The sequence below is a fragment of the Cantharellus anzutake genome (genome assembly GCF_015039405.1).
Source record: "Cantharellus anzutake strain C23 chromosome Unknown EI90scaffold_10, whole genome shotgun sequence".
Taxonomy (NCBI): domain Eukaryota; kingdom Fungi; phylum Basidiomycota; class Agaricomycetes; order Cantharellales; family Hydnaceae; genus Cantharellus; species Cantharellus anzutake.
Window position 1 is genome coordinate 1,313,415 of NW_024066960.1, and position 27,649 is coordinate 1,341,063.

Sequence of the window (27,649 nt, forward strand, 5' to 3'; positions counted from 1 at the left end):
AACAGTTGTGCGCAGTGGGAGTATCAGACAAATTGTGCACACATCTCATGAGTTGTGGCGTTGTTTTATAGATAGACAAATAGCTGAAATTGAATTTACATTACTATTGTAGGCTTAAATGGCTCACGGTCATAGGGAATGACACCGGACAATGAGGGATAATGGCTCAATCTCAAATTTATGATAACAGTGCAATACAGTTGAGGAGGCCGGAAGGGGATGTCAATGTGCATGCCTATTGGCATATGGCGGAGCACGCAATGGGTTAGGGAAATACAAGGGTGTACATACATTGATACAATAATAAAATCCCTATCATGAATGTACCTGGTCCGAGAGCCTCTTAGAGCCAAAACCAGCTGACCACATTGGGCGCTGGGGCCAGCCCCTAGACCACGTCAAGGTGGGCTCTTATCCTAGGGGAGGAGGCTGGAGGTGGTTCGCAGTTGTAAAGTGGGCGCAAGAAATGTTGTGACAATGATTTGAAGGTTTGTTGCCGATCGGATTGATTGTGATGATCAATCGATATCGTTGAGGAGACTGAAGGTGGTTCACGGCGGTGGGGTAGGCATGAGCAATATTGTAACAACGGTTCAAAGTTACCATTGGTTGAATGATACAGTTGAATGGGCCAATGGCGGGTGGGCATGCGCAATGTTGCAACAATGGTATAAAGATACCGAAAACGATACAGTTGAAGAGGTGGAGGTTCATGGCCACTGTGGGCACACGAGCGATGTTGCAATAAGGGGTCGAAGGTGCTGTTGCCGATCGGGTTGATTGTAACGGTCGAATGATACAGTTGAAGAGGTGGAGGTTCATGGCCACCGCGGGCACACGAGTGATGTTGCGATAAGGGGTCGAAGGTGCTGTTGCCAATCGGGTCGATTGTAACGGTCGAATGATACAGTTGAAGAGGCGGAGGTTCACGGCCATAGCGGGTGATGTTGCGACAAAGGGAGTGACAAGATCGATGGTGGGGATGCTATCGCATTCAATGTCGGTCAGTATGAATGATCATGGACAACACCTCTTATATGATGCTCAACGTCTCTCTATGTGAATTGCCACTCTCTCATCGTCACGCGCGCAAGCAAGTGGGCAGTTGAAGGGTAGCGCCAAAGACAGAACAGCACAGATAATGTGGGAACCGAAGAAAAGGCAAAGCACGAAGAAAATACGTAGTCGAAATAAACTATGTTCCACAGTGGTTGAATGAGCCCGGGGTTCCTGTACAAGGCCTCAAAGAGATCGGGCTGTGAGTGGACATACGAAAATCACTATATCAACCACATCCGACTCTATTAACCATATATAGGGAGCCTAGTATGGGTCCTATATCAGTAAGGGCTCGCTGGTCGAGCAGTAAGTGTATAATGTATAATAGTGTGTAATTGCTATATTAGTACTGTTGTGTATTGTATAGACTCTGTTAAGTTAGGGGTAAGGTGTTCGGATCCTGTGTGGGACATCTGGTGAGCCACTTTTTTGTCCCAATGTTGCCCCCCTGTTGCAATGTATTGAGGCGGAATGGGTCACGTTGTAATTCATTTAAACCAATAGGCCGCGTTTCAAGCCGATGGGGTCATGTTGTAATGTATTTAAACCCGATAGGCTGCATTGTCATGTGTTTCAAGCCTATAGGTCACGTTGCAATGTATTGAATCCCGGCCTCTGCCGTTGCAACGCCAAGACATCGATACAATGGTTGCATCGCCACATATCCGTTATGGCCATTGCATCACATTGTAATGTATTGAAGCGGATTTAGATTTTTTCCGACATACTACTCGTGACCCAGTCAATATAAAATGGTATCATGGGGTTACCATCCAACCTACCTTCTTAGATAGTATTCAAGCGTTTGAGTGCATGCACCCATGCACTGGTGCACTGAGAGAAAAATATGTTGGGAAAGTGGTTTACAGAGGGGCCTGAGAAGCTCTGGGGTGCCCGTGATCGGTTTTTTCAATTACAATACAATGCGCAAGCACTTCAGCGCCAAATGTATTGCCGGCATCGTCTCTCGATCTGTCGTCATTGCCGCTGCCGTCGTCGACAACGTCAAAGTCAATCTTCACAAATTTCGCATATTTTTTTCTTTGTTCTTTTTCCCGCTTGCATTCCCTTGCTGGCAAGATAATTTATTATATTAGCCTTAGCATTAGTGTTTGTCATTGTTATTGTTCAATGTAACAACAGCGTGCAAGGTGCAAAGCGGTTAGAAAAAGCAACAGACTGTACAAGCGAGCACTAAAGAGGACACAGTGAGAAAAGATGGGTGAATGACAGAGAGAGGTACAAGTAAACTAGCAAAAAGGGAAGACACTATGTAATAGTGGCGTACAATCAGCCTCACAACAGTGAATCAAGGAGGTGTGAAATAAGTGTTTATGCGCAAAGTTGAAGGCAAAAGCATGCAGGGTGCAAATAAAAGAGCATAATAATTCTGGCCACACCACCTTATGGCTATATGCCCAAGCAATGTTAAGCGCCATCAGTCACCCAGAAATCCCAGCACCTTCCCTGGCAGGACAACATAGGAAAGTGAAATAAAATCCCGTAGATAAGCAGCTGTCCAGTATCCCACAGATTTTGAGCCACACCTGTGAAGTTCATTGCTGCATGGTGTTAGCCGCCCAGCGCTCATCTTGAGTCAAGCACGATTGTGGACAACCATGGTCGTGATCTGAGTCAGAACGTTGTTTGCATGTTATGGCCAACCATCTTTGCCAATTACAAACCCAGATGATGTTGAAGTGGCATTCCGATGCCCTTTGTCGCCACGGTTATTGTTCCCTTTTATGGGAAGTTTTATTGCTTTAACGCTTTGGCCTTTGTTCCTTTGTGCCACACAGAAATGTATATAAGTGTGCTCCATCATGTACTTTATCTAGTATAACATCTAATGACACTGTGATATCGTGCTCAGAGGATCGGGCTGCAATGCCACGATCATAACAGATGAGAGGTTAGTAGAGCCTGGGGAATATTCATGACAGACCGTGCCAGAATTAAGAGTGCATGCACGCCAACTGAATAGTACACTATACTACTTTGTATATCACTCAATATGTTTCTGCCCTGTCCAACCCACCCTCTCCCTCTGTGGTATGTTTGTGTATCTCAAAGCTGGCATTTGGATCAAGCAAACAGTTTTCATCCTGACCATTCTGTTGTTAGAAGTTCAATAATGACTGATGGTGCTTAATATGGCTTCGGCCACTGTGGACATAAGGTGGTGTGGCCTGGACTATCGCTTTTTTTCTTTTACTCTATTTCCATTCCTTGGGAGCTTTAGGGCCCATAGAATACGGTCTTTCATTGATCCAACACCCCCTCAGTTCACTCTTGCCAAACTTGGGGCGGAGCGTTATTAAGACTCTTACTAACAAATCTTCTATGGTTGTAGGCACTTTATCTCACATCCTATCCAACATTATCATTATCCTGTTATGCCAATGGGGATAGGACTATCGGCACACCATTGGAAGGATTGTGAATGCATTGGAAAGTATGGATTTGGAATCAATGTAATAATTACCGTGGTAGGGTTAATACATGGGTAGTAACAATGCAAGCAGGAAAAAGAACAAAGAAAAAAATTGTTGGAGGAACCGTGTGCTATGGCCCACATCCGGGTGAGGAACTCACCCGGACAGCCACATTCCCGCGGTAGCGTGACTACTTAGTCACAACACCTTTTCTCTTTTATATTATTTCGGACTAATCCATGCCAGGCCACGGACATATTCATTCATTTGAATTCATTTCCTTTTCCCTCAGTTCTTCAAGCATATTGGCTGAGACTGAGGTTAGTTAGTTACATTCCCTCATTGCTTTATCATTGTAACTTATATTATGTATATTACCTCTAGTCATTACTCATAGGTAATATATCTAGTTCTTCACGCATATTGGCTGAGACTGAGTCATTACTCATAGTCCAGCTCCGGGATCACAAGTGTCGCTCATCAACAAAAATATGCGAAATTTGTGAAGATTGACTTTGATGTCGTCGACAATGGCAGCAGCAATGACGACGGATCGGGAGACGATGCGGGCAATACATTTGGCGCTGAAGTGCTTGCGCATTGTATTGTAATTGAAAAAACCGATCACGGGCACCCCAGAGCTTCTCGGGCCCCTCCGTAAACCACTTTCCCAACATATTTTTCTCTCAGTGCACCAGTGCATGGGTGCATGCACTCAAATGCTTGAATACTATCTAAGAAGGTAGGTTGGATGGTAACCCCATGATACCATTTTATATTGACTGGGTCATGAGTAGTAGGTGCTGCGTTGCTCTCCAAACTGAATTGCAACGTGACATGTACAGTTGCCCAGGTTGACTTTGCATCCGATTCAAGTGCGTACACTAAAACCGTGATGCAATGGTCATGTGAGAGCCCAAATGGGAATTCATTTCGAAACCACTACATAGTACATACATGTGACTACAGTCAACCCCCTGACACCTGCGACCAACACACCTTGGACAACCACTATGTGGGCCTTTATAGGGGGGACCTCAGGATGTTTGCATGGGGCCTAAAAGGCCTTTTTCACTATAAACGTCCTAGGACATCCTGGCCATTCAGTTTCATTCATTTGTTGCAAACGTCCTCAGATGTCCTAATTCAGTTTGATTCAATTGTCCCAGAATGCCATACTTGTCCATCCCATGGTCTGTGCACATGCTGACCACTGTCTAGAGGGATGTCAACACTGTTTCCCACGGTCTGAACACACTTTACATAGTTGAATAGCCCCTTTGAATAGCTTCCAGAATATATATTTTGAGACTGAATTGACCAATAAATTATTGAGAAAAACGCAAAATACTTTTTTGGACACGAGTCTTTTGATGGTGGCTGTCCAACTTATTTAATGTCTGTGCACAATGCTGGTCACTGTCTGAAGGGGTGTCAGCACTGTTTCCCACGGCCCCAACACACTTGACACAGATAGATAGCCCCTTTGAATAGCTTCCAGAATATATATTTTGAGACTGAATTGACCAATAAATTATCGAGAAAAACACAAAATACTTTTTTGGACGCGAGTCTTTGGGTTAGTGTGGCTGTCCAACTCAATGTCTGTGCACAATGCTGGCCACTGTCTGAAGGGGTGTCAACACTGTTTCCCACGTCCCCAACACACTTTACGCAGATGGATAGCCCCTTTGAATAGCTTCCAGAATATATATTTTGAGACTGAATTGACCAATAAATCATCGAGAAAAATGCAAAATACTTTTTTGGACGCGAGTCTTTTGGGTTAGTGTGGCTGTCCACCTCATGTCTGTGCACAGTGCTGGTCATTGTCCGGAGGGGTGTCCAGACTGTTTCCCACGGTGTCAACACACTTTGCGTAGTTGGATAGCCCCTTCAAATAGCTTCCAGAATATATAATTTGAGACTAAATTGACAAGCAAGTTATTGAGAAAAATGCAAAATACTTTTTTGAATGCGAGTCTTTGGAATAGTGCTTGGGCCACTAAATTTCACTGACAGTCATCGAAGTCATCGAAATTCCCGGGTCACTGATATCCCAAAGACTCGTGTCCAAAAAAGTATTTTGCATTTTTCTCAATAACTTGCTTGTCAATTTAGTCTCAAATTATATATTCTGGAAGCTATTTGAAGGGGCTATCCAACTACGCAAAGTGTGTTGACACCGTGGGAAACAGTCTGGACACCCCTCCGGACAATGACCAGCACTGTGCACAGACATGAGGTGGACAGCCACACTAACCCAAAAGACTCGCGTCCAAAAAAGTATTTTGCATTTTTCTCGATGATTTATTGGTCAATTCAGTCTCAAAATATATATTCTGGAAGCTATTCAAAGGGGCTATCCATCTGCGTAAAGTGTGTTGGGGACGTGGGAAACAGTGTTGACACCCCTTCAGACAGTGGCCAGCATTGTGCACAGACAGTTGAGCAGCTGAGGATTGTCATGGGAAATCAGATTCAATTGCGGCATTATGTTTTGAATGTCTACCCTGAATAATACAAATTTGATTGAATCACAGAAGCATTTGATTGAATTTGATTGAATTATAGAATCATCCCAGGACATCCTAGGACATCCTAGGACGTCCTGGGGATGTCCTGGTGAATGGATCAGTCTTCACCAGGACGTCCAGGACATCCACTAGTAAATACCCCCTTTTAGGCCCATTTGAAGGCCAAACGGCCCCCCCTCTATAGGCCGTCATTAGATGGCTGACTAGGCTGGACCAACAAAGCGGTCTAAGTCCTACATCCTTCAGCCGCCTAGTACAGCTTCGCACCGGCCATGCGTTCATCGGACAATTCTACAAACGCTTCCTACCAGAAGAGAGCCCCAGTTGCACATGCGGAGAACCCGTAGAAACGAGAGAACACATACTTCTCGAATGTACCAAGCACGAACACCACCGAAACTTGCTCGCAGACGATGAAGGTAAACTGATTCTTGCCGACCTCCTGGTGGACGAGAAAGGAATAGAGAGGGTCGCGGGATTTCTGTCAGCGAGTGGAGCATACGAGAAAGAGAGAAGGACAGAATAGACACACCCCGAGATATGACACCGCCGGAAGGCGGAACCCATCCCATTTTCGAAACCGACACCTAAAAACGGTCAACCCAACACGACAACTCAAAAGTGGAGCAGCATTTGGGCAACGCCTTATCAGAGAGATTAAGGACACCCGAATCGGCTTGTTTCCTTATTTTCTCACCTTATTTTTGTGTATTTATCTCGACCCCTGCCCTTGGCGCTCTCACGAGCAGCCTACAGTTTGCAGGTTAAATATCAACAACAACAACCCCCTGACACCCGAATACACCAACCAAAATACCACCATGTAGAGATATTCTCCCCGTGTACGCTCCGGTGTTAGGACGGGATAGCCGCCATCACGAGGCTTCGAGGCATTAAGGTAGATTTATTATCATCATCATCCCGACGCAACACCAAAGGAAGAAAACGATTAAGGGAAAATAACCCACAACAACTTTTAAGTCTTGCTTTAGCTGTTAAGAATAAAAGTGACATCCAAGCCTCTTGCCCGACTCATCGCTTCTCACTGATGCCCCTCAATTTTTCATTTAGTCTACACCGTCTATCAAAATGAGTCCCAATGTTTCTCACTTTAATTGGTGATTTCCTGCAATTCTTTTTTTTTGGTTTGTATGGTACCGCATTGTAGTGCTCGCATTTTTAGTTTTCAGTTGTGCTTGTCAGGTTCACAACCAGCCGAAGGCAGTGGTTTAGATACATGATGATGTTCACATACTGTGCATCCTGTGTAGGCCATTTGTTTTGTGAAAGGATCTCGCGGTTACATGTTCATCTCTAAAAGGGGGGGGGGAGGTTGAAAAAGCGTGAAGGAGGGGAAGAGTGTAATATTAAAAGTAGACGATGCCCCGTCAATAACCACTAGGTAGCTTCCATCAGAACTTCCCCCATGGGGTCCCCGTAGCGACCCATTTTGCAGAAATCATAAGAATGAGAGACATCATCAGGATAGAACCTACAGAATCCTGATTAGCAAAACTTCCTCCTAGCCTTTTTTGAAGGAGAAGGGGGGGAGGGGAGATCTCACCCGCATACGCTCCAACTGCTTTATAACCTCCCGTAGCATCATGAATAGCACCAGATATGGGCGGACCACATAAAGCTCCAATTCCACTCAAAGTGAATAGCATCCCCGTTCTCCGGCCCATATCCCCTTGAACACCAAATTTAGGATGTGTCAGCGGAGTAGCGACAACCCCGATGAAAGCACCCGAGGCAACCCTGTGCAGTACATAAGGGAGGAAAAAATTTTAGGAAGGGGGGAGGGGGGGAAGCAAATTCCTTATGATGAGAATCCCCATATCATCACTGGAAAAAAAGCACATGACGGGCTCACCCATAAAAAACTGATACAGTAATCAACGACCCCACACTCAACGCATAAGGCCAAACATATGTCATCACAGCTGCCAACACCATGAAGAACCCCAAGACGTTGATAGGCCCATACCTCCCCGACAAAGCGCCGGAACCAAGCCTCCCAATACCCGAACATGCATTCGCTATCGAAATGAGATAAAAAGCCAGATCCCCGTTGATCTTGGCTACTTCGACTGCGGCTGTATCAAGGTATGTCAAGGCGGTGAACATCCCAAAGAAGCCGAAGGTGGAGGAGAGATAATAGAGTGAAAAGTGGGGCGATTTGAATGCGGGGAAGTTGAAGAGGCCACCTTTTATGTTGACAGGGGGAAGACGACGTCTGATGAGGAGGTTTGCTGTGCTGGTTGTGAGGAGCATAAAGAAGCCTAGAACGCGCATCGTCCAGGGGAAGCTAAAGGGAAAACGCGTGGAAGGGAAAATACGTACGGAGCGAGCTTGAGACGAACGAGAGAGAGCGACGTACCCGATTTTTGGGATGAGGTTACGAGTTACGATGGGTAGGAGTGTCCCGCCTACGCTTGACCCGACGGCTACTAAACCGAATACGAATGGTCTCCTCCTATGGACTTGGAAGACCATTTAGCTCCAACTTGTTTTGTTGGGGAAAAAAAAAAAAAAAAGAGTTCGACGCACAGTAATTTGACGTCACTGCAAGCGTTGGTCCGAATAGGAAACCCGATGACGTCTGACCCAAAAAGGCAGAGAAGATACGTATGTAAATTTCCGCCCAGAAAGAAGCAGACGAAAGAGAGGGGATGAAAGGTTTTCGCTTACTCCCACAGAAATTCCTTGGCATAACATAAACTGCCAATATCTCTTACATTCCCCTACAAGGAACGTTGAGAGGACGAGAAGACATGTGGCTGGTATCATTGTTTCTCGGAAGTATCCAATGTCGAAGAGTCGGCCACTGATCGACCCCGGCATCAGGACGAGTGCATACTATGTGTGGGTGAACGGTGCATGGGGAGGAGGATAGGGAAGGTGAAAGGAAGAATGGGCGAGTTGTTGGTGACATCAGATTGGAACACAGAGGGAGGATTTTACGAACCTGGACTGAGCCTATCCATGCTCTGTACTTGTCAGGGAAAAAGCGCTTAAACCTTCTCACGAGACTTACATATTCGAATGGGACTGATTGGAGAGAATGGTTTGTGAATAATACTCTTGAAAGACCTAGGGGTATACTCGTTAGCATATTCGGGGGCGGGCGATGAAGATAATGAGGGTTAGGATGTCGAGAACAACTCACACCCTAATTTGAATTGAGCCCGAAGGATTTGAATGTCAGAGCGCCCTGACGTCGGGGCGTCATCGGTACGTACCCAGGCATTAACAAATCCAAATCTGACCATAGTACGATCAGAGGATAATTGCTCATAGAGGGAAACAACATACGTCGAACATGTTAAGAGGGCACACTGGCAAGGACGATCAGTTTGTGAGGGTGATTTATTTGAAAGGGAATGTTAGTCCTATCTGGAGTGAGCAGTTTTCAACGCTGCTAAACAACTCACCCCAATGACGACAAGCCAAGCTCTGAGTCCCCCTTCAGGATACTCACCGTCATCAGGAGCAGTGATTCGGGTATCACCGGCCCGTTCATCGATCTTGCCCTCTTCCACGTCAACGCCCTTGACATCGTCTTCATCCTCCACCTTGGATCCTCTCTTATTCTCACCAGTAAATTCAGACTTATCGGATGGTGTTTCAATACTTTTCCTAATATTGGAGACCGTGTTGGCGTTCGTCATAGTTGTAGCGGATGAAAGACGCTCGAGAGGAAAGGTGGGGGTTGCGATGGGAGTTGGGGTGGCAGCGGTAGAAGGGGTCGACTTGGATATCGATTTTTCGTCAGAAGCCATGCAGGTATGGGGAGTTGGATGAGCTGAAGGGAACGGATTGGAAGGATTGGCTATATATACGACAATCAGTGAATCTTACATCGATGAATGGACGAACAAGAAGATCGGGGTAGTATATTGGAGCACTTGAGTGCCGTGCGTGAAGGGCGAAGGAGAAGGGAACCTTATTCAACGCACGTCGAGTCAAGATTGTGGAAAAAGAGGGCGGGTTGCGGACATAACCAACCCCGACCCATGGATGAATAATAAAGACTTTAATGGAGAGTTTCCATCATACATGGGCGCCTTGTTTCTGTTTAGCCGCTCATGGTGTGTTGGTCAGCAGCTTGCCGTAAACGATTTACGCGATGGTGGCAGTTTTGGCCAATGAGCTGGCTTTGGATGCCGATGGTTGCGAGCAACGACGACGTGCCCGATCCCATCGATGTGTCACCTGAACAACCTGCAGGCGAGGCGAATGTGCGGTTGAATCGGACCTATGTGTAATGATAGATGATGGAAAAGCACCCGAGGATCCAAATCGGCGTCTAAACATATCGGTGACGTATGGGTAAACACAACCAATGCATTCGTGTGACTTCAGAGGTTCAATTGGTCATAAATGGGCCTCCCTTCAGTGCCGTTCTCATGCTAGAGACGTGCGAACTCTGGCCTTGCAAGTTGAAAAGAAAAAAAAAGGAGGTGATGACTCATTTGCTCCTGAAGATTCGCACACAAAATTATTCATTTTGTCTCACACATTTAAATCATCAGCCACACCCTCGGCGATGAAACGCCACAAAAGGCCAAACATACCAGCGTTAACACCATAATACCCCAAGGTCCATACCTCCCCGACAAAGCACCTGGAATATCAACATTCGTCAACGGCTGGTTGGGGAGTGGAGATTTTCAATCCCCTCCACATCATTACGCTTACACCCAATTAATTTCAGAGTCGCGTATCTTCAACGATACCATGCGCTCTTGATACTTTTGTCTTGATTGTCCTTCATCACCAGTTATCACAGATCGCTTTAAGCGATATTGGTGCCAGTCGTATAAGACACGCTGAGCGCTCACCTGTTCTCCATATCGAGACTGAGTCTCATCTACGCGTATAGACACTAATTCCATTAGAACCAAACCTCCCAATAGTCGAACATGCATTAGCTATTGAAATGAGATAAAAAGCCAGATCCCCGCTGATCTTGGCAATTTCTACTGCAGCTGTGTCAAGACGGTGATCACCCCAAGGAAGCCGGCTATGGAGGGCGATTTGAATGTAGGGAGATTGATGAGGCCGCCTTTGACGTTGACGGGGGGGGAAGACGACGTTTGGGGGGGAGGTTTGTTGTGCTGGTTGCAGATGAGAATGAAGCCTAGAACGCGCAATCGTCCAGAGAGGAAACGCGTCGAGAAGAAAAGCAAGGTAGGATGCAGATCATTCAAACGCGCGCAGTTTGAAACGAACGAGATGTACCCGATGTTGGGGATGAGGTTACGAGTCACGATAGGCATCAATTCGTTTTTCTGGGGAAGAAAAATGGATTCCACGCGCAATCATTCGATGTCACTGCAAGCGTCGGTCCGAATAAGAAGCCCGACGACATCTGGTCCAAAAAGACGGCGAGGATGAATAAATGAATTTCTGCAGTAAAGAAGCAGGGGTGAAAAGGAAGTGAAAGGTTTCGCATACCCCAGACAGTAAATCCTTGACAAACCATGAACTGCCAATATTTGTCACATTCTCCTACAAGGAATGTTGAGACGACGAGAAGACATGTGGCCGGTATCTGGATGAGTGAGTAGTACTGTGAGAGGGAAGGGAAAGGAAGGAGGGGTGTTGTTGGCGACATCAGATTTGAGCAGAGGAGATTGACAGACCTGTACTGAGCCTTTCCATGCTCGGTAAGGCAGAACTTGAGCGTGAGGTCGGGGCGGCTGTGTGTTCTCACGAAAGTTACATATGTATGTATTCGAATATAGGACTGATCGGAGAGAATAGTTCGTGAATAAGTAATGCTCTTGAATGACTATTTATTAGACGGGGAGCGGGTGATGAGACTAGAAAACTCACCCAAATCTGAATTGACCCCGAGAATCTGGTTAGTACATGTAGATCATTCACCTCTGATCAAGGTTAGGGAGTTACATACATAATGAATCCAAATCTGATCATATAACAGGTGTTCGCAATAATCGCCTACCGAGAACAATATCGAGAATGTTAGTCCTATCCAGTGTGGGCAGTTTCCAACGCTGTTAAACAACGACAACAAGCCAAGCTCTGTGGTTCGATATTTTACATCGCCTCTAGTATTGGGGATCGAATTGGTGTGCGTGGGTTGCGATGGGAGTTGGGGTGGTAGGGGCAGAAGGGATCAACTTGAAGGTCGAATTTTCGTTGAAAACCATGGCAGGGAACGTGTGCGAGTCAGGAACCCACGTCAAGTCACGATGTGGAAAAAGAGGGCGGGGGTTGCGGAGGTGACCATGATGATATTGGGGATTTTTCAGAACAGATGAGCGCGTTGTTTCTGTTGAGCCGCTCATGATGTGTTGGTCAGCAGCTTGCCCTAAGCCATTCGCGTGATACCGACGGTTTTAGCCAAGGAGCTCATTGTAAACTAGGCAGGACTCCAGCCTCTATGAGGTAAACGTGTGAACTGTGTCTTGTCGAAGTGTCATTGGTTGACCTGAACAACCTGCAGAAGAGTCAATTCAAATTACGAGCGGTCGAAGAATCGGACTTTCCATCATCCCTGCCTGGGTGTGGCGTCTGGGCTCATAGAGTAAACATTCCAATAGACCTAAGACTAGTGAAACCACCAATTCAGGTCACGCGTCAGGTACCACCCCTCACAGCCACAGACACCTCGAGGACGAAGGGTTAACGCCGAGGGCCGAAACAATAATATTGTCACCCGATTTGCAATATTGGACTTGGCAATCAGCTGGAGAACAGGGTACAGGTGACCAGCCCTGTTGGCGCTCTGTGGAGGGCGGCGGAGCGTCAACGCAAGCTGCCAGAGTTGTAGCGCTCAGCGACAGTAATTATGTGTGGATCTATACATAATTGGAAGTGCGGGGATGGACGGCCACATCCCCTCGGACATCACATGTATTATGTACTTGTTCGTCAAAAAGTGGAACAGCCTCTCCTTTCCGTCCTCTACGTTTCATCCGCCTCTCACTTTAGTAGCACATTGTCACTCCTTTAAGCAAAAACATGCACATCTCTCTACCACCTTCCCTTCTCTCCTTTCTTACATGTTTTCACGTCGTCGCCGCTATCACAAGTTATCCCAACTTGTTTGTGGATCCGAACTTCTTTCTCAACAAGGCTCTTTGGCCAAAGAACACTCAGCTTGCGGAGGATGCGATCATTCAGGGCGCCAAGGATTTGGCTGTACAAGGCCCTTGGGGTACGCCATGTCGTTTCCTCGTCGCGCTGCACCTTCAGGGGTGTAATAGGTTCTCTTGGCTGACGCGTATTCATCATCAGCTGTGACGAACAAGACAATCCTTCCCCCTAACAATGATACCCATACGTACTACAGTTGGCCTCCGTAAGCTTAACGCATCTCCCCTTTGGTGATACCCAGATTCTGATATGCATCAGATATGCCTGGCCGGATTGCTCCAAAGTAGGAAATAAGACAGTCCTCACTCCGGAGCAGATCTGGGTTACATGCCCTTACGGTAAGCATTCTGAACGCTATGATAGCATTTAATACTCACTCCTGTCCATACCACGCCCGACATAACCCAGTGACTCGCGATGGGGAGTTCAACCCTGATCAACACCTTGTCAACAACACGGGGGCATTCATGGCCCTCGCAGATACCATATTCTACAATGCTGTTTCGTGGAGCATCACAGGATCAGATAGTTATTCGAAACAAGTCATAACCCTTTTTTCAACCTGGTTCCTCAATCCCAATACGTACATGAAACCCAATTGTAAGTATCCCAATCATCTCCGTCCCTTCGAAACACCCATTGAAAACTCGGGAAATACTCGTTCTCCACCTGTATAGTGAACTACGCTCAAACTCTCCGCGGGCCTGGCGTTCAGATCGGCCAACATACGGGGGTGTTAGATTTGAAGTGCATGGCGAAAATCGCGAGTGGCGTCTTGATGCTCAAGTTGGGAAAGAACTCGGATTGGACGGTAGAGATCGATACTGGGATGAAGAATTGGTTGCACGAGTATATCGTGTGGATGACAACGAACACGCTTGCATTACAGGAGAGGGCCTCGACGAAGTGAGTTCCCTTGAATTAATCTGATTGAGACTTCGTTGTTCATTGCATTGGAATCAATTAGTAACCACGGGACGTTTTACTTTAATCAACTTACGGCACTTTATCTGCTGGCTAATGATTGGGCTGGTGCCAATGCTACACTTCAAGCGTATTATTCTGGAATCTATCAGAATCAAATCTTGGCGAGTGGGGAACAGGTGCGTGTTACTGTCTATTCCTGCAGATTAGTAGGACGGACACTTTTGATGCATGTGTTGCTTATATAGCCCTTTGAGGCTGAGCGGACACAGTCAGTGGAGACCCCATTCCTGTGTAGCCATGGGTTTCTAATTTGACTCGTGATGCTTCCATAGTCCGTATCATTATCGGGCATACAATCTCGCGGGCATGATCGTGCGTTTTCAAATACCCCTCTGTTATCCTCACCTTCATCCCTACTCATTCCATCTCCCCCACCTTTTTTTTGGCTCTGCATCATCCTTACTTCACTGACCGAGGTGTCCAGACGATGGCCAGACTAGCCGGGTACATCGGTTGGGACACTTGGTCCCTCCCAACAAAGAACAACGGAACAATTCAAAAAGCGACCGATTACGCCATGTCGTTCGACCCAGCTGCTTCGAACGAAAGTTATGCGTTGAACGAAATGTTTTACGTCGTTGGGGATGTGGCGAGTAAGTTTGGAGACCCAAGTGGGAAGTATAAAGCTTTTTTGGTAGTGTGAGTATTTGTTTACTCACTTCTCGGTGCCATATCCCCTGGCGGAGTCCTGAGCAGTTGGCTGATGATGGTGTGTTGGGTGTAGAGTGGACCCCTCGGAGCCGTTCTTCCTTTGGACTGAGAATACAAAGTGAGTGGCCGTATGGCAACTCATCATTCTCCATGGAAGGCTTTCTTCCACCAATGGTTGTTTTACGCTATGTGTATCATTGACATTCCGCTAGGTCTGGAGATCTTATCAGTTCGAACTCAACGCAAACGACCAGTTCATCGATGCCGACGTCAACGGGGAAAGGAGAGGCGGGTCGCTCGGTTGCCGATTTACTATCACCGTTCTTCTTTTGCGGGAGTATGATCCTTTCGGTGGTGGGGCCACTCGTCATTGTATTTGGGCTATAATGGGCTTTATTTTTGAAGGGTTTTTTTATGGTTCATGGGACCTCAACTATGTATCTGTTCTCAAATTCTGCTATTGTCCTTTTACTTGTTTGACCGTATGGACACCAGCGATGATGATGGTTGGTCAGTTCTGGCAGTTACTATATTCACAATTCTTAATTTACCCAACCCCCGTGCGCACAATTACTCAAACAGACCAGTGAAAGGCTGAGTTCGAAACTGTGCCTTGCTGGGGCATGAATGAAGCTCTGGGTTTTAGGCCCTGCACTGCACCCATATGTATTACATGATATGTAAAGAAATTAGCTTTAACCAATCATTACAGCAAGGTGCAAAAAGATCGACACATCAAATTTGGTTAGATGAGTTAGCTGGGTCATGCAGGAATCCAAAAATGGTAGCTAATTGGGGCAAAAATAGAGGCCAATATATGTAGAACCACCTTAGCACCTTTCAATAATATAACCATATCTGTTAACAGCTCAGCTGGGGTCCCAGGATTGAGTGCTTTGGCTGTTCCATGTGCATCTGTTAGAGATGAGGCACGGATTCAGATGACTCCGGAGTGGAATCGGAGACTTAGCGTGGAAGGACCTTGGCCTCAGCAACTCAAGCAGAGCGCTGTGCCATTGCTGTTTGTCCATTTGGTCCTTAATTTCACAGTAGGCAAGCAGGAAGTCTCTAGGGGGCATTCAGGTCGATTTCGGACTGAGCCCAAAATGAGTATGTACAAGTGCTGATATGTATAATGGAGGGGGCAAAAGCACAAGGGAACAAAGGGGATCCGAATCGGAATGAAGACATCCGAATGGGAACAAAGGGTAGACAGAAGTGGAGCGGTACCAAAGGTCATAAGGCAGAACCTGTGATATGTCTGAAAGGAGGTAGGGAGGGCGAGGCCCAGAGGGGCAGGAGGATGAGGAGAAGTGGGGATGATGACTAACTGGCTAGAATGGGAAGAAGCAGCAGTCCAAATAGGGATGAGGGGAAAACGTGAGAGATACATTACAAGTGGCGAAAGTGCTGAAGGTGATCCACGAAGCTTGGAGGTTGCGGAGCTTATGGAGGTGGGGTTGAAAGTCCGAGGAATATTGGCAATGGTGTTTACATAGTATGAGGTCACCAATGCAATGGACTAAGACCGAGGTGGAGTCAAAGTCTGAGGTAGGGACTATGACAGAGGCTCGGAGCAAGGTACAAGCAGTGCCTGAGCATGAAGTGTGGGACAGCGGTGGAAGGTCATAACTTGGCAGGAGGTCAGCAGAAGAGTACCAGAGGGGAGAGAGAGGAGAAAGGGAAGAGGGAAGGAGTGGCAGAAAGGAGAGTTGTCAGGTCCGAAGGTGAGTATCGGAGCGGACGGGGGAAGCGTAGGAGGATGACGGAAGGGTGGAGGTGTTGTGAGGGAGGAGCGGAGGAGTAGTAGGAGGGTGGCGAGAGGGGTGGTGTTTGGTCCAAGGTGAGTATCGGAGTGGATGGTGAAGGAGAGAATGAAGGAAGGTCAGTTGGGAGGTTCAAACGAGACCACCACCAAGCTGTTCCCTGGTTCTTTAGTTAGGATGGGGAAGTGTACTAGTGTTATTTATTGTAAATATAGTACCAATCCGAGTGTTTTGGCTAATTCTATTTTTATGGGTTAGTTTTAAAGTTCCTGAGAATTGACTTACAGATAAACTGAGCCCTGCGGAGCTGTTTTATTGAAATTTCTTAATTTGTCTAGGTGTAATTCTGTGTAGCGTTGTTTAATTTGGATTTAATCTTCTACTTGGTGAAGTTTCAAAGATTCTAATCAGTTAATGGATTTGGATTGTGTCTGGAGTGTCCCTTGAGTTTGTTTTATTTTTGTCTTATTTTATTGCTTGTTTTAACAGTAGCAAAATAACTGTTTTGTGTTTACACTTTGAAATCTGGAGTGTTAACCAGCTCTCCTGTTGAAATATCTACTTAATATTTCTCTCCTTTATTGCTGCCTTTTACTACAGTGGCAATCTTAACTGTATATCACTTTTTCGCACTGGAGTGACAACCAGAAATGCTTGGGAAAAATAATACTCTATTTTCTTACTTCTCTAAGGGGGGCGAAAAGTCGCAGAAAGGGTCTCCCTTTTATACTCCTTGGGTTGCCTTCCTTTTTCACGCTCTACCTTCTATTTACAGGATTTATTTACAGTGTATTTTTCTCAAACTGAATAAAAAATGAAATTTTCATGCTATAGTTCTACTGCGCTTGTGCTGCGCTGAACTGCGGTTCTACTGCGGTCAGACTGCGCCTAGAATTCTTATTGTCCTCCCTCGCCTAAGCTATTTTAATGGTTAATTGGAACTTGGCTGCGCTGTATTTGTCGCAGTTACCTATTTCAAATTCCCTATATATACCATTAAATTTGCTATGACTCGATGATTCTGAATTCAAACTTCGCATTACTATGCATATGGCTGTGCTGAGACCTTCAGCTGATTTATTCCAATTTTTATTTAGTGACATTTAGTTAAAATGAGACTGAAATGATAAATGAGTGAATTATTCAGGTTTAAAACTGAAAGAAAAAGTTGCTAGTAGTCAAGAATTACTCAAACAAATGTGTTATAGCTCTCCACTTCATTAGAACATCGTTCCCTAAAATTCCCGCCATGGTCCGTCGTAGTTTAGTGGTTTTCGTGAATTTCGTTCATATTCCCTGATTCCCCTTTGTATTATCACATCCTAATCCTCCATATGTATTGTTGGTTGTTATAGTAGGTTGTCCTTGAAGATATCATATTTTTATCTATTTTATTTAGGACTCTGGACCTCTTGAAGCTGTCTTCCCACGCATTTTCAGGTTTCTAACTTCATGTCCTTGTATCTCATTCATTTCTGCATGTTTTCTCACGTTCTTGGTATCATAAATTTTCATTTATTCCCACCTTTCCAATGGTACTAAGGTTGTGTCCTATTTCCTGGTATTCGTTGAGTTAGCAAAGATTTGCGCGCACATTCGGTAATCACATGCATCGTTCCCATAGTTGTTCATATGCGGGAGCCGTTTTCGTTTAATTGTTCGGGATTTATGATATGCGCGGGTGTTTATTTCTTTCATATGGGCTTCTGTGATTTATTTCAGATTTTTCCCTCATGATCTAAGGTTGTTTTGCACTTTCCGTGCTTTGTTTTGACCAGGCTCTTCCTTATTTGGACGGAAATTGGTCTTCGCGATCTGCTGAAGTGCGGATCTCAGTTCCGACGGCCGGTTCCCTGTGCATTGCCACCCTCACGTGTCATTATACATGATGCGGATTTCTATATTCCCGTCATGGGTATAACTTCACAACGGCTGGACCGTTTGGGCTGAAAATTTGCATAACTATAGTTCCCCATTTTTAATAATTTCTGTGTAAATTTCGTTGTATGTTTTAATTATGGATCCTACGCAAACATCGTCTTTTCCCTGAACTCGGACTTTTGATGTCGCTATTCCCGTTATTGGATATCTCATTAACGCATGATCCTTTTATTATGAAACTTTGGGAGGATTAAGATTAGATCCCTTCCTTTCTAATGGGCTATCAAGCTTGTCTCGGTCGTTACTAGTTAATCTTCGCGCTTGCCTTTTAGACATTGTCCTTGTTTTGCAGGAGTTTTAGTCATATCTCCGTCGTTTATGGGTAGTTTCCCCTGTAATTACTCTCATTGGTTCCGTTTGGGGGACATCTACATTTCCTATTATAAACACGACTTTGACTTTTGCATTAGTTCCTGAGGAATCTTTGTTCCGTGGTACTTCCATCCTTGGCTATGTGTGTGGATGTGGGAAAGTAGTTTCCATGGAGGTTCTCTGATTATTTTTATAGTCAAATCTTGGTCGATTGTCCTAATTCTTGGTTTAATATTTGCTATAAATTCCCCCGAGAATTCCGTCTCGTTGATGGTAAGCTTGAAGTATTTTTGCTATTTTTCTTTCTTTCGATTTATCGTGTATAGTCATAATAATTCGTAAAAATTCGTAAAATTCGTTAAAATTCATGTCCTTCTATTTTCTCATATCTACTTGTCGTATGAGGTTTTGTGATTTATCTGGCATATTTCCATAATGGGTTTCCATAGTGTGGCCGTTATTTCTCCTACAACAGAGATAGGGGAGGAGAGGGAAGGAGGAGTGGAGGTGGCATCGGAGGTAAGAGGAGGTGTGTTGCCAGGACCAAAGGTGAGTATCAGAATGGACAGTGGTAGGGTAGGACTCCAGAGGTGGAGAAGGAGGAGGTCCGGAAGTCAGGTCAGGATCGGGTATGCATGGATATGACAGCATCAACTGTTACAGATTCAGAGTCTCCAATGACCATATCCATCACCCTGCCGGGTATGGCTCCAAGTGGATTGGATCAGATTGGAGGGCATCAGCAAAATATTGTTATGCTCCTGAGTGCTCTGGAGTATGGACCACACTGGGAGAATCAGGAGGAGATTGGCTGGTCCAGGAACAGCTCATTTCCTCTGGAGTTGGCCAGGTACTCCCAGGAGGGCATGGAGCAATTGCTTTGTGCACAAACATATCCAGTAAATACCATTTAACTTCAAAGTGTATAGGGGTGAGAAGCTTCTGGGAGCTCCTGGAGCATTTGAAAATGAAAAGGAAAAGAGGGAAGATTCCCCATGAATGTCTCCTAACCACAAGACTAACACAACAAGACACTGCTTAACATTTAGATCAAACAATATCAAGGACACTGAGGCTCACTGCTATGCAATCAAAATTTATGGCCTGATATATGATTAATCTGGTGTCAGGGCATGGATGGTTATCCAGCCAGCCCTCACCCCTATCCAGATAGGTTGAGTACCCATAAGTTGATATCTGCATGTGATTTGCCATAGTTAGAATGCAGGTTGTATTCAATGCGCTATTTCTGCTATCATGTCACCCCTTACCTGTTATCACCCCCTTTTCTGCATGATCTATCTTCCCTTTTCATGTCATCTTTCTATTGGCTTCCATGTTATCTCCATTGTAGCTGCACTCTTGTGATTGTGGTAATCATGTATATAAGGCCTTATCGCCAGCTGGGTTGGCTCCCCAGCTTTAACAACGACTAGTTTCCCAGGGAGACCTTCATGCATGAACTGACACATGGACTCTGACAGAGATGTCAGGGTATACACCCTGACCTAGCCCATTCCTGCATCCACACCTGCACTTGCACCCACACCCAGCTGTTGCACTTCCCATGCATGCCCTGTGCCAGACGCTCCATGAAGCCAGATGCCCCAGGCCCTGGGTCTCAGGTCTCATGTGACTTCTGGATATCTCCAGAAGTTTTCAATCTATTGTGGCCACTGTGAGAAGATGAGAAGTTAACTTCCTTCTCATCTCTGACCCACAGTAGGCAAGTTGTATACTGTACCCACATGACCAACTACCGGCTGGGTCCTGAGTGTGACACAAATTTTTCAACCAGCGACTCAGTTTGACGCATGACACCCAACCGGCCAGCCAGGCCCTAAAAGGGAGGCAGTGCTAATTTCAGGAAAATTAGTCACGTTTGGCAATGAGTAAGAATTTGAAAAAAAAAATTTCGGTTGGAGCGCTGTAGGCAGGATAATCGCCCACACACAGAGCCGGCTCGGATACCCGCTTCCAACATTCAGAAACCACTTCCATTCACGTGACAACTCGATACGAATTTGGTATCCAAAAATAGTCCTAATTCGTACGATTCTGACGATACCAAGAACGTCCCAATCGGTGGAGGTTTGATGGAGTTCTATGTTGGGCATGTTAGGCATGGCAGGTCACGAGTATGTGCGGGTGTGGGAATCTCAAGCGGCAACCCAGAATTCCTGCCTCACTCGTTCCCACGGCGTCTAATAAATTGGTAAAAATGCTCATTGACTGCGTGAGAGTTATCTCCGGCTTCATTTCCAATTTTGGCCCTTAGTTCCATAAATCCGTTGAGAAATCGCTTATTTTCTTTTATTTTCATATTTTGCCATCATTTCAGATATTGATTGATATTCTTTTATTGATACTGTTACCCTTTTTATTACTTCGCCTAATAAGGTATGCAGGTGCCATATGGTACCAATATTTCTCATCAATTATTCTAAAAATAATTGTTCCTTATATCCTGTACATACCGGATTCTGGAATGGAAGTTCTCCCCTCCCCCATTTTCTCTAAGGTGCTAGGACGCGCTAGAGAGGGTGTGAGTGAGTGGAATTCCAACAGTAGGAATAAGGGCAGTGATCTAGCTCACAACGAGTGAGTAGTGGACACTGAGCCCGGACCTTGTGGAAATCCCGGAGAACCCACACAGAGTTTAAGGATCGAGAGAATAGCGAGTTTAGTCAAGAAAGTAGGATTTTGGAGAGTTAGGCCCCACGAGCTTGGTCGGCATAGAGAGCCGCGAGCCCTCTTTCAGCGCCCCCTTGTAAAAACTCTCTTGCACCAGTTATCACATCTGGATGGTTTCACGCTTGCACAACAAAGTTCTTCTTGTGTGGATGAACCTATTTCATATAGTAACATCCCTACTATGCTCATTGGACCCTACTTTCCCAAGGAAACCCTTTCTGTTGCTGAGCTCCTCCAGTTCAAGGTTCCATCCCTCCAAACATATCTACACTCATGTGCATGTCTCAGCTATCACCCACCCTCCATCAGAGATATAATCGAGAGTGATCTCCACAACACACACTGGCCTTCCTACCCCGCAATTAATAATCTAATTTCTGAATATGAGTCCAACTTTGACAACCCACCTTGTTTGGTTAAATTCGGCACACGTTACATCCCTATCAAAATCCTCCAAATTTGGGAAACCCTCTTTCGTGTTCAGAACCTGCAGAAGGTGTGGAAGGAATCAGAGGTGCAAGTCAGGAAGCTGGCAAACCGTTACCCTGCTCAGCGTGTTGCTATCGTGGCAGCTCAGAAACAGCTCCTATCATCCAAGTGGAACACCAAAATCCTTGGATTTTCAAAATCAACTTCTGGCTGTATTGGAGGGCTGACGCGTTACCTCTCTTTCTCCTGCCTTGTCACTACAGATATTTCGTACCATATTGAACTTCTGAAACATGCCCTAGAGGTTGCAGATATAAGCGCTAGGCTTTTGAGCCCTCTGGACATTCAGTACTTGACTGGGTGTGCAATGCAATCAGACAGGAATGGGCCAGAAAGATATTGACGAAGTCTCACCTGCAAAATGCTCCACCAGTTTGGTGCTGAGCTCGCATCTGGATCTGTACATCAATTTGGAGGGATTATCCATGTCAATAATCACTGGATCGCATTCTCCATTTCCCCCCTAGAATCAACCATTTACCTCGGTGATTCCTTTCACAAGCCAATGGGAGATGATGGGCAATCGGTTGCAGTGAAGGAAGTAATCAGGGTTCTTCGATGGTGGCTTGACATATCCAGTCCAGAGCCAAGCCAGTCTGCGTCTCTGTTTCAGATTCGATGGCTACCAATTGTGTACCAAAATGATTTTGTATCATGCAGCTTCTTCGCTCTTGATGCACTCATGCATCACCTTATCCCAAACAAGTATCCACTTCACACCGGTGAAGATGCAGCAATACTGCGTGTCAAATTTCTGACATCCATCCTTGACCGTCACAGTGCACAGGTAAGTAACTGAGTGAACCAACAGGATGGATGAAATATAACTTCCCTGTGATAAGGCAGTACCGACACAAACAGTGACAATGGCCACTACACTTGTGGCAACACCGGTAACAGCATCAGTCCAAGTTGTGATGATGCCGGAATCACTGGTGCTGCCTGCAATCCTCATGACCACCCCAGCCACAGTGGACAACCTGGTTGGTTCAAATACCCAAGAGCTGGAGGGAAGAAAATCAAAGGTAGACCTCACCATCCAGGAGGGGAATGACAAGCATGGGCTGCTCCAATTCTTCAGCTGTGTGAGTCATGAAGAATTTGAGCAACAAACGATGATCGAATTTGAAAGACTCACTGAGAGACGCAAAGGAGTGCAGATGGCAGCAGACCTAGCAGCAAGGAGAAAGGTGGAGAGAAGTCGAGCATTGGCTCGGGAACGTCAGCAGCGTTGCCGAATGAAGTTGGTAGAGGGCAAGGAAGAATTGAAGGAAGAGGTAAACCAAGTGGTCTTGTTGAGAATGTGCTAGTTTCTAATGGAAAGGATTGCTTAGGGCTTGGTTGATATGGGGTCCAATGCAAGTGCCACAGGCATGTTGGTTCCTATCGCAGAGTTGTCGTGGCCAAAGCGTCAGATTCAGGATTCAATGAAGGAACGAAAGCGCCAAAAGACTATTCACCATTTGGACAATGTTGTCCAGCCTCCTAGGCGAAAAGTGCACAAGTTTGCCTGGGCAACAAACTGGTTCCAGCCCATCTTCTGGACAGTGATAACAGAAGTGGCCACAACTGTTGGCCGGAAAATGAGTCCTACCAAAATAGTGAAACGGTGTCAAAGGAGAAGCTGGAGACTATTCCACTCACTCCGTGCCGACGTTGTTTGTAAATGGATCGATTGTTCAGGGTCGCGTCCATGTTGGTCCAATGAAACACTTGCGAAGGTTGAAAAGGAGAATTGCCCAGGAAGCGGCATTACACAGAGGGGGATACTGGTGAGTTGGGAACTAGCTAGTCGAGTTTTGAAGACTTATAAGATGAAAAAACATAGGCATCGTATCCTGAAATTGCGGAAGTGATCAAACAGATGTTGTTAAGTGTTCGACAGGCTGGTGCTGCACTGGATGCTCACCAAGTCCGTGGTATCATCCTCACGCAAATTCAACATGCCCAGCCCAGTATCTTGAGGACTGTTGTGAGGACAGATGGAAGCACGTTTTCTGCAAGCATGGGATGGGTTCGGAAATTTCTCAAACAGGAAATGAATTGGAGCCTGCGCCGAGCAACGCGTGCTTCCCAAAAAACCCCCCCTGATGTGGATGAAAAAATCCGTTCCTCATTGCTTTGCCAGGCCTACTCTATCTATCAATATGTGATTCCTGACTGTTTTCAGGTGAACTCAGATCAGACACAAGTGATTTACCAGCAAAACTCAGCCGCTACATATGAAAAGAAGGGATCGTGCCAGGTCTCCACTGTTGGCCTGATGAGAAGCGTGCATTCACTCTCAATGTGGCTGTCTCTGCAAGTGGAATCCTTTTACCCTTCCAGGCCATCTTCTGAGGCAAAACCCCAGCAAGTCTCCCTTCACCGAATGTCTCAAGTTATCCTGAAGCAATGCATCTCGGCTTTGTTTTCGAGATCTCTGGCAATGACACATACTGGGCTAATATTGTGACAATGAAGTCATCTGTAACTCGCATCTTAGTTCCTTATTTCAATACTGAAAAGCAGCGGCTCTCCCTTGACCCGCTTCAGGAGTGCATTTGGCAGCTCGATGTGTGGCTGGTCCACACATCACTTGAGTTTCGAGTCTGGATGTATGAAAATTATCCCTGGATTATACTTGACTATGTTCCTGGTGGATGTACAGGCAGCCCTGCGATGTCGGAATCCAGCGTCCACTGAAACATGCTGTGAAGCAGGCTCAGCAGACTGCCGCTGTGAAGGAGGTTTATTCACAGCTACAAAGCGGTATTGACTCATGTTGCATAACTCTCAATACCAAGCTAGGTGTACTAAGGGACCATGTCCCTGAAACATTAGTACATGCTTTCCAACATATGAATCGACGTGACAGAATTCAGAAAGTGAGTCACTCCAAACACAAATCCTCATTTCCATGCATGAATACTAAGTATTCACTGAGACCATAGAAGATGATGTTGATGTAAGGATGGAAGAAGTCTTTGAGCACATGGATAGGTGCACGGCCCCAGATGGGCTTGAAGTGGTTAATGGTGGCCTGCAAGTTGCGTCAACTTGCGCTGAGGAGGCTGAGCCTGACACCCTCAATGAGGTTTCCTTGGCTCCCTCCGACCTTGGCCATGGAATGCAAGCTAGAAAAACATGCAATTTGGATGAGGAGATGGCTGTTTTTCGGTTTTGAACATACCAATTACCCAAAAAAGGAAATTTGAAATTGCCTTTGCATAGCCACAAGCGAATGAGCAGTTTTGCATGACATGGGACAATTTGACCGCTTGCCTCGCGTGATGCATGACAGAGTCTTCAAATGAGCCTGACCAGCGAGCCCGTGTGACGCATGACCGGTAGTTGGTCATGTGGGTACAGTATACTTGTCAGGGCAATAGCCCTGAACCCTGAGCCATATGTAATTACAATGTACATATAGTCATGTGGGTAAGCGGAAACTTCCAGTTAACTGCTTTGAAGGGTTTCTTACTTGGTTTGGGGATGGTACATTCCATTCCCCTGTTCACCTCAGGCCTCAGTTAGTCCATCTAGTTATATGCTCTTAGTTGCTGTATATTGACAGGGTAGAAGTAAAGGCTGATCCACCTTTTACAGCTACCCCAAGGGTTTATATACATTCTAATGCATTCTCAGCACAAATAAATAGAGAAGCTTCTGCAATGCTAAATTAGCATTGTGACATAATTATTGGACAACATTGATGTTGTGGGTGGAATATAGACATGGGCCGGGGCCTCACATCCTCCTCCCTTGCGATATTAAATCACAGACAGGGTACAAGCATATACAAGGGGAAAACAAGCATTTTAAGGAAATTAAAATTTGACGTTCTACATACGAAGGATGTACAGTATGCAAACGGGGGCACACTCATTGCAGGAGGCTATAATAGTAGTTTGTAGGTGAAGCCCACTTAGAGTTTCTCCTGGAACATATGCACCCAGATCTTGATGACAGAGTTGTCGATGATGAAACGACTTTCTCGTTGCTGTGAGTTTATTACATACCATCATCGATAGTGACGATGTTGACAGTGGAGGTTGTTGATGAAGAGGAAAGTGAATAATCAATGGTGATGTTGTCATTGACGAAGGAGGAAAGGCACAAAGTAGATAATCAATGACAGCATTGTCATTGACGAAGGTAAGAAGATATTAATCAATGACAGCCTTGTCGTTGATGAAGGTGAGCAACCAATGATGGCATTGTTGTTGATGAGGGTAGGGATATGAGGGGATCAGTTCCTCATCCATTTACGTGGCACAGACCCGGACAGGCTGTCATATCCATACAATCCCGACCTCTGCGCCGGGCTCCCGGAACTCCGAACTCCGACTTCCGGAGCCCTACTTCCCTTCCGTCACCTTCTCCTTGCCGACTCCCAAGAGGTTATCCCACCTCCGGCTCGGACACCACCTTCGGTCCGACTCCGGAACATTCCGGGTCCGGCCCCAACCTCGACACCTTCCAGATGAGTATGCAAAACCTATGCTCCTGACTGTCAGGGTTCAGCACCCTGCCTTAGGGTGCCCCGGACTCCCCACCTACTTTACCCCCTTTTATTCTTTGACTGTTGCCTTGTTGTTGCCTTTGTGTGTTGTGTACACGCGCGCACGGGATAGCGTGGGAACTTTCTGAGCGAGCAGCTCGCCCAGAATGTTCCCACGGGTCACAGCCACAGTTCTGGGCGAGCAACTCGCCCAGAACGTTCCCACGCTTACTGGGCACTGCCACCTGGATGTTCCCTCCGGGTCACACTACACAACTCTAGGAGCTGTATAGTTGTGGGCATGTGACCCATTCCTTTATATAGCAACCATGCGGGGAGACGAGACCTTTACCCTTCTTCTCATCTCATGCCCCGCATAGGCAAGTGTATATATTCCCTTTCTTTTACTATACATCTCATGCCCCGCATAGTGTGAGGACAGGCCAGATGGGGGTTGAGGTCAGGGAGCCTCCGAGTCCGAGGCCGGGCCCTGACACTGACTCCGGACCTCTGCTCCGGAATCCCGTTCACGTCTCCGTCTCCGGAACCTCCGGTCTTAGCTCCGACCTCGGACTTTGACCCCACCTCCGCTTATACCCATTGTATTGGTTAGCTCATTCCATTTAATTGCCTTTGCCAATATTCCGGAGTTTAACTTCCGAGTTCGGACTTTCCGGACTTATGTTGGACCTTGCAACTATTGCATTGCTCCATTCAGTTCCACTATTCTCCCTCATTCCTATTTGGGCTGCTGCTTCCTTCCTATTCAGTCAGCTAGCCATTCCCCACTCCCAACCTCCTTCCTTCCTCCTTGGGCCTTGGCCCTTCATTCCTCCTTTGAGAAACACCATTGAGTCAAACCCTTGACCCTCGGTGTTGTTCCTCTTTCCATCTCCCTTTGTCTCCTTTCGTCCTACCCTCGCTCCTTTTGATTCCGGACCCCTCCTTATATACAATGTACATAGTAACTTGTAACCTCAGTCTGAAATCGACATGAATTCCCCCCAAGAGACTTTCCCTCTGCTAGATCTGAAATTAGGGACCCCTAGGACAACCAGCAATGGCACAGCGCTCCACCTGAGTCGCTGAGGCCGAGGTCCTTCCATGCTAAGTCTCCGATTCCACTCCAGAGTCGTCCGAATCCGCACGTTCTAACACAGGCCAGAG

The 27,649-nt window shown here is 46.1% G+C and overlaps 4 protein-coding genes across 4 annotated transcripts; 2 read left to right on the plus strand and 2 right to left on the minus strand.

The window, feature by feature from the left end:
• Positions 1 to 7,443: 7,443 nt before the first annotated feature.
• EI90DRAFT_2910665 (major facilitator superfamily domain-containing protein) lies at positions 7,444 to 9,702 on the minus strand (the record flags this gene model as incomplete). The annotated part of the gene is made up of 10 exons (XM_039054408.1): positions 7,444 to 7,523; positions 7,596 to 7,789; positions 7,905 to 8,339; positions 8,412 to 8,514; positions 8,582 to 8,633; positions 8,723 to 8,890; positions 9,000 to 9,021; positions 9,069 to 9,124; positions 9,274 to 9,295; positions 9,449 to 9,702. 10 exons carry the CDS (start codon positions 9,700 to 9,702, stop codon positions 7,444 to 7,446), a joined length of 1,386 nt encoding a protein of 461 aa, XP_038919755.1.
• A 1,406-nt stretch (positions 9,703 to 11,108) lies between these two features.
• Positions 11,109 to 12,161, minus strand: EI90DRAFT_110053 (uncharacterized protein). The gene is made up of 6 exons (XM_039051495.1): positions 11,948 to 12,161; positions 11,873 to 11,878; positions 11,680 to 11,817; positions 11,492 to 11,606; positions 11,276 to 11,405; positions 11,109 to 11,174 (listed from the first exon to the last, which is right to left on the minus strand). Exons 1-5 carry the CDS (start codon positions 11,972 to 11,974, stop codon positions 11,356 to 11,358), a joined length of 336 nt encoding a protein of 111 aa, XP_038919756.1. The 5' UTR covers positions 11,975 to 12,161; the 3' UTR covers positions 11,109 to 11,174; positions 11,276 to 11,355.
• An 863-nt stretch (positions 12,162 to 13,024) lies between these two features.
• On the plus strand, positions 13,025 to 15,076 carry EI90DRAFT_2968831 (chondroitin AC/alginate lyase; the record flags this gene model as incomplete). The annotated part of the gene is made up of 9 exons (XM_039055635.1): positions 13,025 to 13,220; positions 13,301 to 13,364; positions 13,418 to 13,497; positions 13,568 to 13,759; positions 13,837 to 14,065; positions 14,127 to 14,262; positions 14,332 to 14,354; positions 14,419 to 14,458; positions 14,571 to 15,076. 9 exons carry the CDS (start codon positions 13,025 to 13,027, stop codon positions 14,787 to 14,789), a joined length of 1,179 nt encoding a protein of 392 aa, XP_038919757.1. The 3' UTR covers positions 14,790 to 15,076.
• A 7,284-nt stretch (positions 15,077 to 22,360) lies between these two features.
• EI90DRAFT_3014033 (uncharacterized protein) lies at positions 22,361 to 23,140 on the plus strand (the record flags this gene model as incomplete). Its single annotated transcript, XM_039056730.1, has 3 exons — positions 22,361 to 22,786; positions 22,842 to 23,084; positions 23,132 to 23,140. 3 exons carry the CDS (start codon positions 22,361 to 22,363, stop codon positions 23,138 to 23,140), a joined length of 678 nt encoding a protein of 225 aa, XP_038919758.1.
• Positions 23,141 to 27,649: the final 4,509 nt, after the last annotated feature.